This window comes from Chaetura pelagica, unplaced genomic scaffold (assembly GCF_000747805.2).
Source record: "Chaetura pelagica isolate M959 unplaced genomic scaffold, ChaPel_1.0 scaffold477, whole genome shotgun sequence".
Classification (NCBI taxonomy): Eukaryota; Metazoa; Chordata; class Aves; order Apodiformes; family Apodidae; genus Chaetura; species Chaetura pelagica.
In genome coordinates this window covers 1,047,865-1,065,163 of record NW_009953956.1, presented here as the reverse complement: position 1 = coordinate 1,065,163, position 17,299 = coordinate 1,047,865, and the positions used below count along the sequence as shown (strand labels likewise).

At 41.3% G+C, this 17,299-nt stretch overlaps 1 protein-coding gene across 1 annotated transcript in view; it reads right to left on the bottom strand.

Moving 5' to 3' along the window:
• The window catches only part of DOCK1 (dedicator of cytokinesis 1), a 298,906-nt gene that overhangs the window by 11,902 nt on the left and 269,705 nt on the right, over positions 1-17,299 (bottom strand). The window contains exons 49-52 of the mRNA XM_010001879.1: positions 15,130-15,267; positions 10,639-10,784; positions 7,042-7,240; positions 2,506-2,659 (exon numbers count right to left, since the gene is read on the bottom strand). Coding sequence (XP_010000181.1) covers positions 2,506-2,659; positions 7,042-7,240; positions 10,639-10,784; positions 15,130-15,267 — 637 coding nt within the window. The remainder of the gene's footprint in view (positions 1-2,505; positions 2,660-7,041; positions 7,241-10,638; positions 10,785-15,129; positions 15,268-17,299) is intronic.

Genomic DNA, 17,299 nt, shown 5'->3' with positions numbered 1-17,299 from the left:
TAGTCAGAACTACAGCAGAACCTGGAATCATGCTTCAGAGAGGGAAACCTTCTGCTGGTATTTACTGTGAACAAGCCATGTTTTCAGGTCTCATTACAGACATTCCTTGGGTGGAAAGTGAAAATGAGCATAACAACACGCTATTACCCAAAGATAAAGCAAATTTAACTGCCCTGAACACTTAGCCTTTGTATTTTACATGATATTACAGTACCTACTCACTTCATCTAAGCCATTACATCTAGACTAGCAGGTGCTGCCAAGAAGATGTTAACATAAATTTTGTTAGAAGTTACACAAAGCCTTTTGTTTAAGGTTGACATTTGGAAGATCCACAGCAAGGCAGGTGAGAAATGTTTTCACTGGAGTTGCGGAGGAAACAGTAACTGGAGACAATTCTACTTTAATGTCTGCAATACTCCAAACAACCTGGATGGTCACCAGCTGTCCACCCAACTGTGCCCTGCTCTGCTCCTGTCCCTTTCCCAACGTTCCCCAGCTCCTGCTGCAGCTCTGCTGGTCTCCACTGCTTCCCACGGGCTGCTCATGGCATCTCCACAACCTCATCCGCCACACAGCACTGCAAATGTGGACAGAGTGTTTCCACCCACACGACTCCTTCATAATATACCTTAATAACATATTTACATTCAGTCTGGCAGACAATTTAGTAGAACAACAGCCTTCAATAATGAGAAAAAATTATTTGCCCTGCCTAACTAATCTCTCAATTGAATCCAGGAGCCATCGACCCTCCTGCAGAAACAGGTATCGAGCCCAAACTTCAGTAATTTTCAGTCGTGCTTCAAGAAGATGTATTTGCTCCAGACCTATTAATCTTCTCCTGCTCAGTTCAGCTGAAATACACTTTACCAACTCACTCACTATACAAATAGTTACTCATCATTTCAGGCTTGCTATCATGATTCAAGGTGTTTCATCAGACTAGTATGCTGTGAATATTTATTCCTTGCTGGACACGTGCCACTGAGAGCATCTTTGAGCTGGCAAGAGATCACTCAGGTGACCTTTTTTTCATCTTCACCTAATGACCAAATTTTACACTCTGTTTTCCCAGACTGCCAGCTAACAAGCAAGCAGTACTGCTTAGAAACCCATTAACTGCTTTTAGTCAATTTGTGCACTGAAGTGACTTCTTTATCCTTGGAAATCCTAACATTTTTATTGCTGCAGTTCCTCAAATGATGATGGACAAGTCTCATGGATTTTGCAATAAGCTGAACCTATTTTCCAGAACACCCATAAATCTCCAGCACACAGACATTAATATTCTCAGAAAAAAACATGATAGCTTCAGATACTTTAAAAAAAAGGAAGAGATTGAGTTAGTTTTAATAAAATGTACACAGGAAGAAATATCCCAATTCAAATGATGTTTTTGGCAGGAGCACATCTACTTTGCTTCTCTGCACTTCCAGATTTTAGCATACTGGTAGTTTTTGGCTATCAAATCTGTAAAGAAAGGAGAGAGTTCACAGTTATCACAGGACTTGTTTTGGGTGTCTGCCTCTGCAAACACTGAATTGATTTCCACTTGCTTATTCTTCTGCCACATGTTTGCAAGCAGCAGTTTTAAACCATTAAAGCACAGCACCGTGGCTACAATTCTGTTGCTGTAGATTTGTAGAATAAACAATATATGAAAAATATGTCCACAGTTGGCAACAAGAGCTTTTCAAAATATTGACAATGCAAGGAAGAAGCTTTTAGGTATAAAGAAAAACCAGAGTAAAATTAAATGACTAAGATCAAACAAGACGTTTTTTCAATTCTCCTCTTTACTGTAAACATTGAGCCCTTGACTGATGTACTAGAATTTGGGTACACGTGGCAAAAAGATCTTGGTGTGTGTGTCACATGCCAGCCACTGAAATTCTGAGCATCAGGTTTTGGCACCCAGCACTACAAAAGCAATAGGTGTTGTGTTACATCCAGTTTTGCAATTGAGTTTCCTGAAGAATGAGGCAAACACAGTATTTTACAGAAAACTAGTTGATAGATGTCAATGTCAAAGCAAAAATACATCAAAAAGACTGACTTTTCCCCCCTGCCTGGCTTGTACTCACTACACAGCAAACAAAAGTTCTTTTAAGGTACAATTACATGGAAAGACTATTTTTTCAGCCTTTATGCTCCAAAATACCCCAAATCCAATAGAGAATAAAGTACAACACTAATTTTTGACAGTTACTCTATACCTAAGTCATCGTTAATGATTACTTGAAAAGGAAAAGACACTTTTTCAATGCCACCATTTTTGTTGCTTTTGTAAAAGGTTGGAAGTATTTTTGCTGGGAAATGCAAAGAGTGTGTTGTTGAGAGGGAAGTTCTTGCTCCTGCAAACAATTCCATGGTGATGGCAAAAAGACTAAGTCAAAGAACTCCAGCCAAGGTGTAAGGCAGTGCTCAGCAAACATCTCCCCACCACCAGTGATGCTGCATAATGTATTCTAGGAAAGTAGAAAGGTAATTAAAATGACTTACTGGACTGTAGGCTGAAGGAAAGTTTGGCCCGAGGAGTAATGGGGGGTGGTGTCACCTGGGAGCTGGGAGGTGATGGAGAGACGGAGAAACGTCTTTCACTTGAGATGACGTTGATGACTTGGCTTTTTGGTCTCTGTGGTCTCAGCGGGCTGATCTGCACAGGGACATACCAGTGGAAACCCCAGTTACTTCCCTGCAGCACAGCAAGAGCACAAGCAGATGCTGGGCTGTCCCACCCTGGCTTATCAAGGTGAGACAGTCAAGGAACATATGATGTTATTGAGCGACAGACCTTGGATTGCTCTGTTTCCTCTGCTACCTCCAGAACAATAATAGGGCAACAATAACATACAATATTTCTGATTTAATGCCATATTTCAGAGCTCTGAATGTTCTTCCCTTCTCCCCAGGAATCACAGTGAGGCTTGACTGACACACCTTCCAAGAGCCTAGTGCATTTTCTTATGAAACAATGAGTCAATTCCTCAACCACTTGTCTAATAACAGCTGAGGCAGCTATACCCTTACACTAGATTCTACAGCATTCTGAAATCTTTACTTTCTTCTCATATGCCTCTACTTCCCTTTGACAATTTATTTAATTGCCTGCATGGTGAAACTCTTTCCTGAGGAAGACATCATCTTTCCAGAAACCCTTTCTTGATGGTGCATATTTGTGCTTATATTTAATTCACTAAAATATCCCTGTTGTTTTGCTCTGGCTGCTTTGTAGGCCATTTAAATTATCCACCAGAAACCCAAAAATTATACTTGGAACCTGTTGGGCAATTAATGTTTTTGTAAAGTTGGCTCCTTTTACTGAATGTAACTCTGAGCTCTACTGTTTGTTACCCACCCACTGGCTCTCATATTTCCAGTAACTTCAGCGAAGAAAGGGATGTTTTTATTTCCAGATGACACAAAATGGAGCAGCAGCCTGAAGTTAAGAGGGAAAGAACAGCCAAGGTGCTGCATTAGGAGGAAAGAGAAAATGCCAGCAGCAATTCATGCTTCTTTGGGAGAGTTTTGTCATTTCATAATGTTTGTGGGTTTTTTTTTTTAAAAGTGTGCTGTGAATGGGAATTCTAAAACAAACAATGAGTGCTTGCTGTTATTTTCAGAAAGCAAACCCTAAGAGGGTTTGCGTAAGAGACTGTGCCTCTGAGACTCTTCTACAAGAAATGAATGGCCACAAAGTATGTATCTTTTTTTCAATAGTTCATCAAGACCTCGGGGTAACCTTTCAGAAATTTGCCTGATACTAAAATTCAAGTCCTAAAGATTCCAAAAGGTTTCTTCTTTCTAGATTTGCTGAAGCATGTTTTCAGTAGGTTGCATAAGCACAGTAATCACGTTCTCAGAGGTATATAATTATAAAAAAGCAACTAATTGATAAGGAAAGCTGCAATGCCAGAATCAAGAGAAAAAACATCAGCTAGAATCAAGTTCCCAAGTTAACTCAGTCTGTAGCTACTTAGCTCAAATAAATTATAACTTCTGTGATTGACAAGCTTGGTCTTCTTAAAGCTTCATATAAATCCCAGTTCTGCTATGCAATATGAACTCTTTGGAGACCACTAATCCATAATGAACCTGTTGCTAATTTTGGGGGGTCTATTGAAAGCAGGATCGATAGTGTGTGATGTTAGATGCCACTAAATCAGTAAAATATACAGCCTGTTATTCTGATTTCTAACATGAGCTCTTGAGTGGTCTGTTAACTACCTGGCTTCAGTGTTAGGTTTGCTATCAGCTCCTGGAATCAAAGAACTAACAAGGAGAATTTATGTTAAAGAAGTTTACGTAATACTTAAAAGGAGATAAAAATCTCTGGGAAACTATAAAGACATTACTGATCATCTTCACATACTAAAGTGCTTAATTTGTCTTCTGATAAGATCATAGTAATACAAGATCTCTGTAATTAGGGCTTGGGTTTTGATCAGTCAATAAATTCATTATGAGTACAGTGAAATTTGAAAAAAAAAAGAAAAAGTATTTAAGCCACACAACTGGACAAAACAGCCTCTGAGAGGCTCCAGGAGCTCCAGGAAATAATTCTGCTGTTTTATTATCTTTGCATGTTCTTCATTTGATTGGGAAAAAAATAAAAAGAAGTTCCTATATAAGAAAGTCCATTGCAGTGATGCAAAGACTCATTTCATTAGTCCCCATCTTTGAAGAGAGCAGCAGAAGCTCTGCAGAGGTGGGAATGGCCTCTGCCATGCCTGCTGCCTCTCACTTAATATTCTCTGTCAATTTGGTACAGGGCTAGCAATTATCCTGCACAAAGCAATTAGTAGTCAGCAACACAGGGTCCAGAACAGATTAATATATAAGGTTATTGATGCATCCCTCCCTCACGAAAGCAAAACTCTGATAACCACCTCTTTGGGGTGAGTGAAGAATAATTTAGAGTATAAGTGTTCTCAGGCAATTGTGCGTGTGAAATATCTGAAACTGGACGTCTGACCTGCCAAGCACAAGCCTGTTGTTTGCCAGCTATAACTGGCACAGGCTGGCTGTAAACTGCAGAGACACCTGGCTGGAACAGAGGTGACACACACCACGCTCTCCAACTAACAGAGACACAAGACAGAGCCAGCAATAAGGCTGACCACACACTGTGCTTCCGCATGGGGATTATTCCGACGTATCGTGCTACCCCAAATCCATCATGGGTTCTAATTTTATCTTTAAATGGCTTGACATTATCTGTACAAAATTCCTGAAGGCAGCAGTGGGAATTGAGCAGCCCCTCTTGTAAACTAATCTCAGAAGTGCCTCCTCTGTTTCACCTACAAGAGCAAAGGAACCACTCCAACAGCAAGCACTAAAAATTGACTTGGTCATTTTGGAGATCATCAAGTAGTTTGCAGATACTGAAAAAGGAGAATTTTTCTCTCACAAGTAAACTCCTTTTCATATTATTGATCTGTGGGTTTCAAGAAGCTCAAAGTCAGTGTAGGTAACTAATTCTGACATTTAATTTCCCTCTCTCTCTATAATTCAGGGAAAATTAGTCATATCAGTCATGCACTGAAAGCTCTTGAATGGTAAGAGTGAAAAATTTCAGTCAAATCATGACCCCTCAGAGATGACAGTGACCTTGCAGTGACATCAACCAGCTCTCCAGCATCCTCAGACGCTTCCCAACTAGTCTCACGGATTTGTTCAAGTCCAGATGACTGAGCTGCCCTGAAATGCAATTTTCTTCTCCTATGGCTAATGTTCTTCCCCCACAGGCTCTGCAAGTCTGCTTAGGAAACTGGGAGATTCCAGTTCCAGTCTTGCCATTGTGATGTTCAGGCTTAGTCAAAACGCGACTGCTGGAATTGGACGCATTGCATCAAAAAGATGAGACATATAGGAGTCCATGCAAAGTGTATTTCTGGGCTAAAATTACTCCAGTGATGCTCACCTGATTGGCTCTGGCAGGATAAATCTGTTTAAAAAAAAACAGGTGCTGATCCAAAGTCAACAGAAAAACTCACTGGTTTGAAAAGAAAAGCTTTAGATGCACAAAAGGGATTTGAGCAGTTTTCTGCTGAGCTAATACTGGGCCTGTGGCCACATCAGACACAGCTCTGATCCTCCAAGATAATGGAGAACACATCTGAGACATCAGCTCATCTCTGGATGGAAAAGGAGGAGAAAATCCAGGAAAGAAAGGAACTATAGCTCAGCATCTGAGTTGTATTCCACTGCAATTACCAGAGAGAAAGACTCACAGGACCCAGTCACCACAGGTCAGAGAGAAAGGGGTTTGAAAGTCCAACCAAAAACTCCGAGTTAAAAGTTGGCTCTAGAAGTACTTTTGCAAATCTTAAAAAAAAGTTACATTTCTTTCTGGAGGGCAAGTTTCAAACCTCTGGCCTCAAAGCAGGTGTCCAGGCAGAGATTTGGAGGTTAGTTAGATCAGGCACTCCCTGCTCTACCTTAAAATGGCCTTGCTTTTCTTGCCAGAACTTCTCAAGTTACCTAAGCCTTCAGGACAGATTCAGTGAGTTAAATATAAGCCAAGAAGAGAGGGTTTAAGAAAGATATGCCCTGTAGTTAATATTCTTACAGCCACCAGTGGAACTGCTTATGATTTTCTGCTCAAAATAGCCTTTCAAGAACATGGAATTGCTGTGCTTGGAATGACCCTGTAATACTTCCCCCCAAAAGTGTCTTGCAGTAGTCAGCTGAAATATGAGAAAACCCATCTTGATCTACTGGGAACCAGAACTTCAAAAGGCTGCTAAAATGGTAGCATTTCTTTTACTCAGGATATACCATCTGTTCCTTTCACCACACAGTCATATATAGCTTTTGGTTATGATTTTCATATGAGATATGATGATTTTTTTTTTAACACTGTAAATAAAATGTCTATTTTTGCTTCATTATCCCATATACTGACACAGGGCATATTCCCTTCGGAGTTATTTTTGGTCTGAAAATAAACTAAGTCGTAAAAATCAACATTTTTATTTAAAAAGAGAAAGAACACTGCTCAGAATTAGATAAAGCATTACTTGCTAATAAAGTTACCGTTTCTGAAAGGATCACTGCTTCAGACTGCTGCAGAGAAATATCAGTAGATTTAAATTCTTTATCAAATATCTCTTGATGCTTGCTGTTCCTTTTCTCCTTCTTCTTTTCCTTCTTATCTTTATCTAGGTCATCCTTGTCCAATTTATCTTGAGACCTAGAATGCATCTTTTTTGGCAGGAGGGGCTCCAGCACAAACCTAAAGGAAATTGTTGTTGCTTAGATCAATAAAATACCAGTTTCAAAACGTCTTACTTTCATTTACATATTTCCCAAAGCCTCATTTGAATTGATGATGCTCTGCTAATCCAGGAAATCTCATTAGAGAGAAAAAGAGGGGGCAGAAGGTCATAACAATCATAATTGTCTTGTAATAAAATTTACTGCAGAACTGCTGAAGATCCAGAACTGCCTGTTTCCCTGCTCGGTAGGAAATTTATTGGTTTACAGCTACACAAACTCCTGTGTTTGTGGTTTACATGAAAATGAGTTTCTCCTCCAGCACTCCCACTCTGTGTGCTGGGGAGCACACCAGGCATGCCAGCAGACGTCTGGAAACTCCAGTGGAAACCTGCTATAGATGAGTGCAGGTAATTGCATTAATCATAGAATCTCAGACTAGTTTGGGTTGGAAAGGACCTTAAAGCTCATCCAGTTCCAACCCCCTGCATGGGCAGGGACACCTCCCACCAGACCAGGTTGCTCCACAGCTTCCCTGGGCAACCTGGGCCAGGGTCTCACCACCCTCACAGCAAAGAATGTCTTCCTTTTGTGTGAGGACATACAGCCTTTCAAGTGTGCCCCCATATACCCTCAGATCCACATCTCCTGGGGAGGGGGTCAGGAGGGCAGAGCTCAGTTGTTACAGATATACTCAAGAATGAAAACTTAGTCAGGTAACAGTGAAGAGTAACATTGGTTTCCAAAAAGCAGCTACATTTTTCTACTTGGAATGCTTCAAGTGTATAAATATATGCACGGCTCATATACTTCCTCCATCAGCTCTGCAATGTTTATGCTCCACAACTACTTTTTCTTTTCTGGCTACAAATCAAAAAATCCTTAGGGATTCAATTAACTTTTAAAGGAAAACGTCATTTATATAAAGAGTTTTTATTTTCTAAACTTGGAACTCCTTTTAGCTACTTTTTACTGAGTAATTTAAAATAATCTGTTCTCTCACCTTTTGAATGATTAGTTTAAGTAAAAGGTAAAGCCCAAGTTAGCTCATTAGATGGAAAGATGCTCAAACAAGGACCTGCAGCAACGACCCCTGAGCCATTAGCCTCATCATCATTTGATGACCAGTGTCCACAAGGAATTGCCATTCTTCAGACAATGATTAATTGCTTCCCCTCCAGGCACTACCATTATTAGTACTACTAATGATTTGTACGCATCATACGAGGGATGAAATGGGCTGACAGGCCATGCTCCTCCTACCTGAAGAACATCAGGGCTTGCAACTGATGGCAAATCACACCAGCACACTGGGACTTCTTGCTCCCAGCCATGCCTGGAAGTGCCTAGATTGGTGTTTCTAAGTCCCTTCTTTAAAGTCAGAGTTTTATTTCTACATGAAGTCAGGAGCTGTAAAACACACACTGTGTCAACATCTTCTTTGAGTTCTTACTGTTTAAAACCTCCAAAGCAGGAGAAGCTGGGGATGGCATCAAATGTAAGTTGGGTGATCTGGGCAAGATCTGCTGGCTCCACTTAATTGTTTTTCTTAGCTTCATCTCTTAAGATATGAAGAGGAAGGAAGTGGAAAGCAGGAGAGTAAAACTGACCATAGACCAAATTAACTGTGGTAGGTAGATGGGTGAACTTCTAAGTTATTAGTGACAAACCCCCCACATGATTTTTACAGTCATTTGAATTTTTGAGGTCTCTTATTATGGTTTTACTTCTCCTGCTACACTGATCAAGCAAGTGAACATTTTTTTTCAGGTCTTGTCAGTGATTATGTTTGTTCATAATACTTTCTTCTTCTGAATTGCTCCAGGCTTGGAGCAGGAGTTAAGGTGCACAGTGATCCTTTTGAGTTGTTTTTGTTTTTTTTAAAATCTACATACTGAGTGGACTCATGAGATCCTCCAAAATTGCTGTGACACTTGCCACATCAAAGCTGGGATAGAGATCCAAAAATTAAGAAAACAGTATCCCATACAGAAAGAAAAATACATATAATAATAGAATTCCAGACTGGTTTGGGTTGGAAGGAACCATAAGGATCACCTAGTCCCAGTCCCCCTGCCATGGGCAGGGACACCTCCCATGAGACCCATCCAACCTGGCCCAACACTTCCATCAACAAAGAGGTAGAGGCAGGCAAGGGACCAGTATTTTTCTTCCAAGATAAACTAATGCTGCCCACTAACCTGGGATGGTAGCTATCCTCAAGTTCCAGCAAGACAACTTTTGTGGATGAATTAATCAAAACACATCTTTGTCTCTGCTGTCCTACATTTCTCTCAATGTGACTCACCACGCATAGGTTACAGAGGGCAATGTGATGAGAGCTGAATTGTGCTCTGTTGGCAGATCTCCCCAAGGGGCATATAAACTGTTTGTAATCAAGGTAAGGATCACGTTGGTCCTTGGGTGCTGTATTTAATTTTACTTGATGCTTTTACTCTCCAGTCAAGTAGTAACTTCCTCTTAAGTTACATAAGGAACACAGGTGCATCTAGCACATCCCTCTAAGTTAACAGCCCTTCAGGAGTCTTTTAAAAAACTGCTGCCTGGGTCAAATATTGAGTTTCTGGATTATGGGAATGCCTGGGGGGAGGAAAAGGGAGAAGGGACTTCTGAGGCTGGATGGAAACCCCGGAAGGAAAACAGATTATTTTGTTCTTTTGACTGTGATACGGGGCTTATCAACAGAATTCCCAGTTCTCATGTGAAGTATCTTGATAAGTCCTCAAGTACAATCTTGCTGTAAGCAGCTTTTCCTCTGGCAGCAGAAGTGAGAAGAAATGATTGAGCAGTCAGCTAATCCCTTCCTTCTCCCAAGATCCACCTGTTAACGGCGACAGGGCCGGCTGAACACACGTCTCACCACTGACTTTGCACAAGATCACTCCTCTACTGTTACACTTGCAACAACTTGAAAGGGGATACTTTATCTTCTTGTTCTCTGGGTTTTTTCGGTTTTAATTCTTAGGTCTTAACTTTGTTTCAAAGAGGACCAAGATGAGTGTTTTATTTATCTTGGTTCAAAAAGGACAAGCCATACATTTTGAGCTAAATGTATATACAGGCTGGGGTTTTTTTTTAGGCTGTCATTTAGAAGTGCCAGCCCCCCCATTCCTCCTAATTACTCACACCTTTGTGTCACGTTAATATTTGTGTGGTATTAAGATGAACCCAATCTGGAATAAAATGCACTGAGAAAAGACTTAAGCAAAAAACCCCCCTGGCTCCTTATGAGATCAAACAAACGTCACACGGCCACCCAGGAGGAGTCAGTAGGAGCTGAAGGAGTAACACCATAATAGCACTGAGATCTGGAGCAGGTTGATCCTCAAAGCCTATGGATTTGCACCCAAATCATGCTTTAGAGGGAGAAGCCCTGGATGAGTGCTCCTTACATACCCATCTGAGCCAGGCCGAGAGGGTGTGCTGTCGGAGGAGATGGAAGACACTGAGGCCACGGAGAGGGGTCTTGAAGATGATGGCATGGTGAAGGATCTCACCATGGACCGGGGCCGACTGCCTCGTCTATCATCCAGACTTGAGAGCTGCAGTAAGGAAATGCAAGATCTGCTTAAATCAGGAGGCAGCTGACAGCTGGCTACAGGAAAAACACAGAAGTGGAAAGGCTCAATGGCTTTTCTTCCACGTGGAATTTGGTATTAATTAATTATACACCATGTTTAACAACAAAGAAAGCAATTCTAAAGAAAATTCACTTAAAGGGCTAGAAGGAAATATGTATAATTTTAAACATATTCCAGGAAGTCATTTGCTTCACTTGAATGTACATTGAATTTTTTTTTTTAATTTTTTTTTACATCTGGGCTTTAAAAAGGAGCTATTTAGAGGCAACTTTTTTTTTTTTAACCCACCTCTGGAATTGGAGTGACTGCCCTGTCAGCACAGGTAAGTGAAATGGAGTTTTTATAAAAAACAAAACAAAAAAAACCAACCCAAAAACATTAAGAGGAACTTTATGTCAAGAGAGCCAATTTGCAGATTGACATTTGGGTTAAGAAGAAAATATATGAAACATTTTGTTTGCTTGTTTCAAACAATTTCAGAGTTCTGAATATTTATACAAGCTTTGTTAGTCATTAATAACTGATATATGCAAAAAATAATTGAACTTTGTCAGTCAACAAATAAGAATCTCATGCTGTTTAATTACAGGTATATTTTCCACCCTGTCAACCACTGGTAAATTGGCCTTGTACAGGGAAGGCAGAAGCAATAAAACTTCATCAATCCTGACAATTCTTACTGGTGGGGAGAGTGAAATTAGAGAGATAACACTACCTGTGGATGACTTTCCAGTCATCTCCCTAGTGATGTAAATGTGCATTATTGAAGTAACTGACATGCAAGGATCATAAATGCCAATTATTCCTGTTATCCTTGGGAATAAATTATTATTTGAACCTTTCTCCTCCTAAATATATTAGTAAGATGGAATCTGAAGGACTGCAGAAGGAGCACAGCTTAGGATACCATAAATGCTGGCACATTCCTCCAAGGATCACAGTGTTCCCATTAAAAATCAGAAGTCACTGCTATGAACAAAAGTGAAAGCTCATCTCTAAAGGAAGGCCTGTCATGGAATACAGCAGGATACATCACTGCCATGTGCAGGTTTTGTGCATTCACAGAACAACATCTCTTGACCCATTTTTGCTGCCCCACCTGCTGCACTGTCTTTCTTGTCACCTCCTCATTCCAGGATGCTTTGTATCCTGCTGAGCAGAATGCTGAAGCTCTCTCCCTCACCATATCCTGCATCATCCCCTCTTCACAATACATCTCTGTGGGATTCCAGGGATAATTTGGAACCAAATTCACACCTATTCTACATTGATGTGATTGGCATAACATCCATAAACCCAGTGGCATGGGTCACACAGTAGTGATCATGATCAGAACAGGATGAAGAGGGTGCTGGGTCTAGGCTGCTCAGCCCTATCTTGGTGGCTTCATTCTGTTTAGAACCAATTTAATGATTACTCCTCATTTAGGGGCAGAAGTAAAATTGGAAAATTTGTAATTGTTCTACAAGGAAGCCATCACTCACTTGCAGGAAAGCATTTGCCATCTGAGACCACCTCCTTCACCTACTGGGACCTGCTAACAGACTTGCTTTTCCAAAGGCAGTTAATGGATTTACAGTGCCAGCTCCTCACCTGCTTCCAGGATGGCTTTCCTGCACCACAGCCCAGCAATGAGTGGTCTGATTGTGATTTCCTTCAGCTTCCTGACACTTTTTGCTGACAGAAGGCAAATCTGTGCAATCTTCAAAATAAATCACTGCTTTCCAAGATCATTTGGATTTAATACCAGGGAAAGGGTTTCTGGTACAGGATATTCTTGAATTCAATTCAGGGAAAATGAGCATTGTCCTAAATGATACCACACTGTTTGCTCATTTGGAGATAAATCACATGTTGTTACAGGCCACATGTAAAATTTGCTCTACAAATTGGGGAAGTACTGTGGCTTGAAGCCCACTTATGTATCCTGGACCAAAATGAAACACTGCAACCCAACTATGAGTAGATCTGACGATTCCAAGCTCAGATAAAAACCTTTGCAGTAAAGGGGGGGGTCACCAGAACTTCCTGGCTCTTCTGATGTGACCAGGACAGGCTGCTGCCCACAGGGCAACCCTCCTCACCAGGGTTTTCAGGGTGCCTGGGGTGTTCCCTGCCAAGGAGCCTGCTGTGGGCCAGGTGATCTTGGCACCTCTGCACTGGAGGCCATGTAGGTCTCTTCTGGTAAATAGATGTGCTTTGTTTTCTGGAGCAGTCAGGTGATGCTGATACATACTGCTGCCATTTCACAAATAAACCTAAAAATCATAGCATGTTTACAACAGTGCACTCATGATGACCAGCAGGGAGAGATAAAGCTCATCCCAACAGCCTTCAATACATTATTAGGATATTGGCTCCACACAGTCTTAGAACAACTGTAGCCTCCTGCATCACAGGATTTTAAATCATTTAGAAAACTGATTCATATAATAGCACCCAATCCATGTGGATTTTGGCTGAGTTGCCAATTATATTCTCAATTATGAAGCTTTGTGCTGGCTTTTGGCCTCCCTCCCCACCGGGTAATGCTGAAATTAAAAGCAGAACAAAACCCCACTGGAAATGCCACCAAATTCTTGGCTGCGCCTTAAAGATGCAGCAGCGACTGAAAAGAGCTTGTTGGAATGAGAGAAGCATGAACTCCAGCACCACTAAATCTCATTAAGCAGCAGCTATCTTGTTACTGCCTGCCTACATGTAGGGTGCATGAAAGCTTTTCCAAAGGCAGTTAATGGATTTACAGTGCCAGCTCCTCACCTGCTTCCAGGATGGCTTTCCTGCACCACAGCCCAGCAATGAGTGGTCTGATTGTGATTTCCTTCAGCTTCCTGACACTTTTTGCTGACAGAAGGCAAATCTGTGCAATCTTCAAAATAAATCACTGCTTTCCAAGATCATTTGGATTTAATACCAGGGAAAGGGTTTCTGGTACAGGATATTCTTGAATTCAATTCAGGGAAAATGAGCATTGTCCTAAATGATACCACACTGTTTGCTCATTTGGAGATAAATCACATGTTGTTACAGGCCACATGTAAAATTTGCTCTACAAATTGGGGAAGTACTGTGGCTTGAAGCCCACTTATGTATCCTGGACCAAAATGAAACACTGCAACCCAACTATGAGTAGATCTGACGATTCCAAGCTCAGATAAAAACCTTTGCAGTAAAGGGGGGGGTCACCAGAACTTCCTGGCTCTTCTGATGTGACCAGGACAGGCTGCTGCCCACAGGGCAACCCTCCTCACCAGGGTTTTCAGGGTGCCTGGGGTGCTCCCTGCCAAGGAGCCTGCTGTGGGCCAGGTGATCTTGGCACCTCTGCACTGGAGGCCATGTAGGTCTCTTCTGGTAAATAGATGTGCTTTGTTTTCTGGAGCAGTCAGGTGATGCTGATACATACTGCTGCCATTTCACAAATAAACCTAAAAATCATAGCATGTTTACAACAGTGCACTCATGATGACCAGCAGGGAGAGATAAAGCTCATCCCAACAGCCTTCAATACATTATTAGGATATTGGCTCCACACAGTCAGTCTTAGAACAACTGTAGCCTCCTGCATTACAGGATTTTAAATCATTTAGAAAACTGATTCATATAATAGCACCCAATCCATGTGGATTTTGGCTGAGTTGCCAATTATATTCTCAATTATGAAGCTTTGTGCTGGCTTTTGGCCTCCCTCCCCACCGGGTAATGCTGAAATTAAAAGCAGAACAAAACCCCACTGGAAATGCCACCAAATTCTTGGCTGCGCCTTAAAGATGCAGCAGCGACTGAAAAGAGCTTGTTGGAATGAGAGAAGCATGAACTCCAGCACCACTAAATCTCATTAAGCAGCAGCTATCTTGTTACTGCCTGCCTACATGTAGGGTGCATGAAAACCCAAGCTGCAGACTCCTGGGGAGCAGCTCAGCCCTCACAGCTCTAAAGGAATTACATCTGCAGAAAGGTGACATTCAGCTCTCCCAGGATCACCCCAGAGTGCCCTTTGTGGCAATTTATTATATATATTTTTAACCCAATTCCTTAAAAATGGAATATTGAAGAATTATCTTGACTTTCAAGGAAGAGATTCAGGCCATTTAGAGATTGTTCCCATGCTAGAAAATGAAAGCAACAAACATCTCCTACAGCATCTGCTCAGTGTTTAAGGATTTGATGACCGCGGAGAACAGCCAGGCAATGCTGCAGCAATGCTGGTTTCTTCATTAGTGGGAATTATAATAAAGAAACAGACAGTTGTCCATAATTTAAAGAAACTCCACACGTGTGGGAAACGTAAAGGTAGGAGGTGACTTACGACAGCGCGGACCCCGTACTGCTTCTCCACCTTGTCCTTCAGCTGCCTGAAACAGGCCTCCATCCGCTCGTGGAACGGCCGCAGCGCCTCCGTCACCTTCTCCCCGTGAATCCGGATGCCTTCTGCCAGGAATGGGATCTGGAAAGGACAGTCATGCTGCTTCAGCCTGCCCAAGCCTTCCTGAGTGAAGGGTTAGGGCGAGACTCCCACATGTGTTGCAAGAGGAGAGGAAGATCTCATGGGATGATGATGATCCTGGGGAGAGTCCAGAGGAGGGCACGGAGATGCTCAGAGGGCTGGAGCAGCTCTGCTCTGGAGACAGGCTGGGAGAGTTGGGGTGTTCAGCCTGGAGAAGAGAAGGCTCCAGGGAGACCTTAGAGCACCTTCCAGTGCCTGAAGGGGCTCCAGGAAAGCTGGGGAGAGACTTTTCACCAGAGAGGGCAGTGACAGGGCAACAGATAAAGGCTTAAAACTGGAAGAAGGGAGATTTATGTTAGACATTAGGAGGTAATATTTTACTGTGAGGGTGGTGAGAGCCTGGCCCAGGTTGCCCAGAGAAGCTGTGGCTGCCCCATCCCTGGGGGTGTTGAAGGGCAGGTTGGATGGGGCTTGGAGCAACCTGGGCTGGTGGGAGGTGTCCCTGCCCATGCAGCGGAATTGTATCTAGATGCTCTTTAAGGACCCTACCAACCCAAACCATTCAATGATGATGATGAAGATAACAACAAAATAATAAAAATTAGTATTATGTTTTCATTATTATAATCAGCACAGCACCGCCATCCTCCATTGTATATGAAGCACAACATAGTAAAAAAGGCCCATAAAAACCTGTTATGCCTAACCTCCTTTTTTCTTCATTAACCAAAGTCCTTTAAAATTAATTCAAACCCAGATCTGCCCAGTAGTCCTATACTGGAGGCTCAGCTCAATTTATCAGGTAACACCAATATTCCTGGGATGTTAATTCCACAGTCCCCCATCCATGCTGTACTTTACAAACTGATGAATGACACCTTTCCCACTGGGTTATTCACATCAGACCTTTCTCAGCTTCTTGAGAATAAAACCTTGAAGAAGAAAATACTTGCATGTTTTCTTTAATAAAAGCTATTTCTAACATTGCCAATGTTCTAGATCCTTGGACATAAATATGCTGCAGAGCAATATTTATTAATAAAACATATAGTTTCATATTCTAAGCATTTCTCCTTAGAAAAAGTATTTTATATCTTTGGGAACAAAAGAGAAGATAAAAATAATAAATTAATTCTCTTTTGTAGCTGAAAATCATCATTCATCTTCAAGGCTTCTGTCACAAAATATCTATGCCAACACAGGATTATAAAATTAGTTCATAGTGTGGAGGTGTAGCTGACCTTTTAAAATGTTTTAAGAGAGATATTTTCTTTACCACAGCTCTCCAGACCTACCACTAGAGTTTTCTACCTCTAGCTCAGGAAAAATATTTCCCCTTCCAGGTCTGTTGCAGCCCACCCAGTGCTCTGATCTTAACTTAGATATTCTCTGCAGCAATCAAGCTAAGAGGCTTCTCTTCTTAATAATTCATAATTAAATCATAATACTGATTAAAGCCAGATTTCTCTAATAAGACTGAGCAGCAATCAGTGGGAGTAGCTTTATTAGGAAGGAGAATAATAAATACAAAGATGAACTACAGATGAACAAACTCAAGACATCAAGATGATTCTTTGTGATTTGACACTATTTAAACAGACACAGTTTCTCCTCCTAAAAAGACTACAAAGAGAAGTAAGAATGATGACTTTTTTTTTTTTTACTGTAGCCGCTTCTATTTATAGCCATTCTGATTTGCACTCTACAAAAATTAAACATTAAAATAAGAAAATCACCCTCATCTGAATAAGGAAATTAATTTCCAAATTTCTGTAATTCTCAGGCCACCCTGTGACCCTCCTGTTTTGTGGGGTAAGTGCTCACTTGGCCTATTTATTTAAAAAACTGCTTTGTAAACAGTTAAAAAAACCATTAAAATAATATCAGATTACCAAGATGAAGCACATGTGGGGTCTGAAGCTTCTGGTAATTTCCACAAGCAGAAAATGCACTAACAGGTGTGTCCTAGGGAGCAGCCCTCTTCAACTGAGAAAATCAAATAATATGAAGTAATTGACACTTTTTGTAGGGA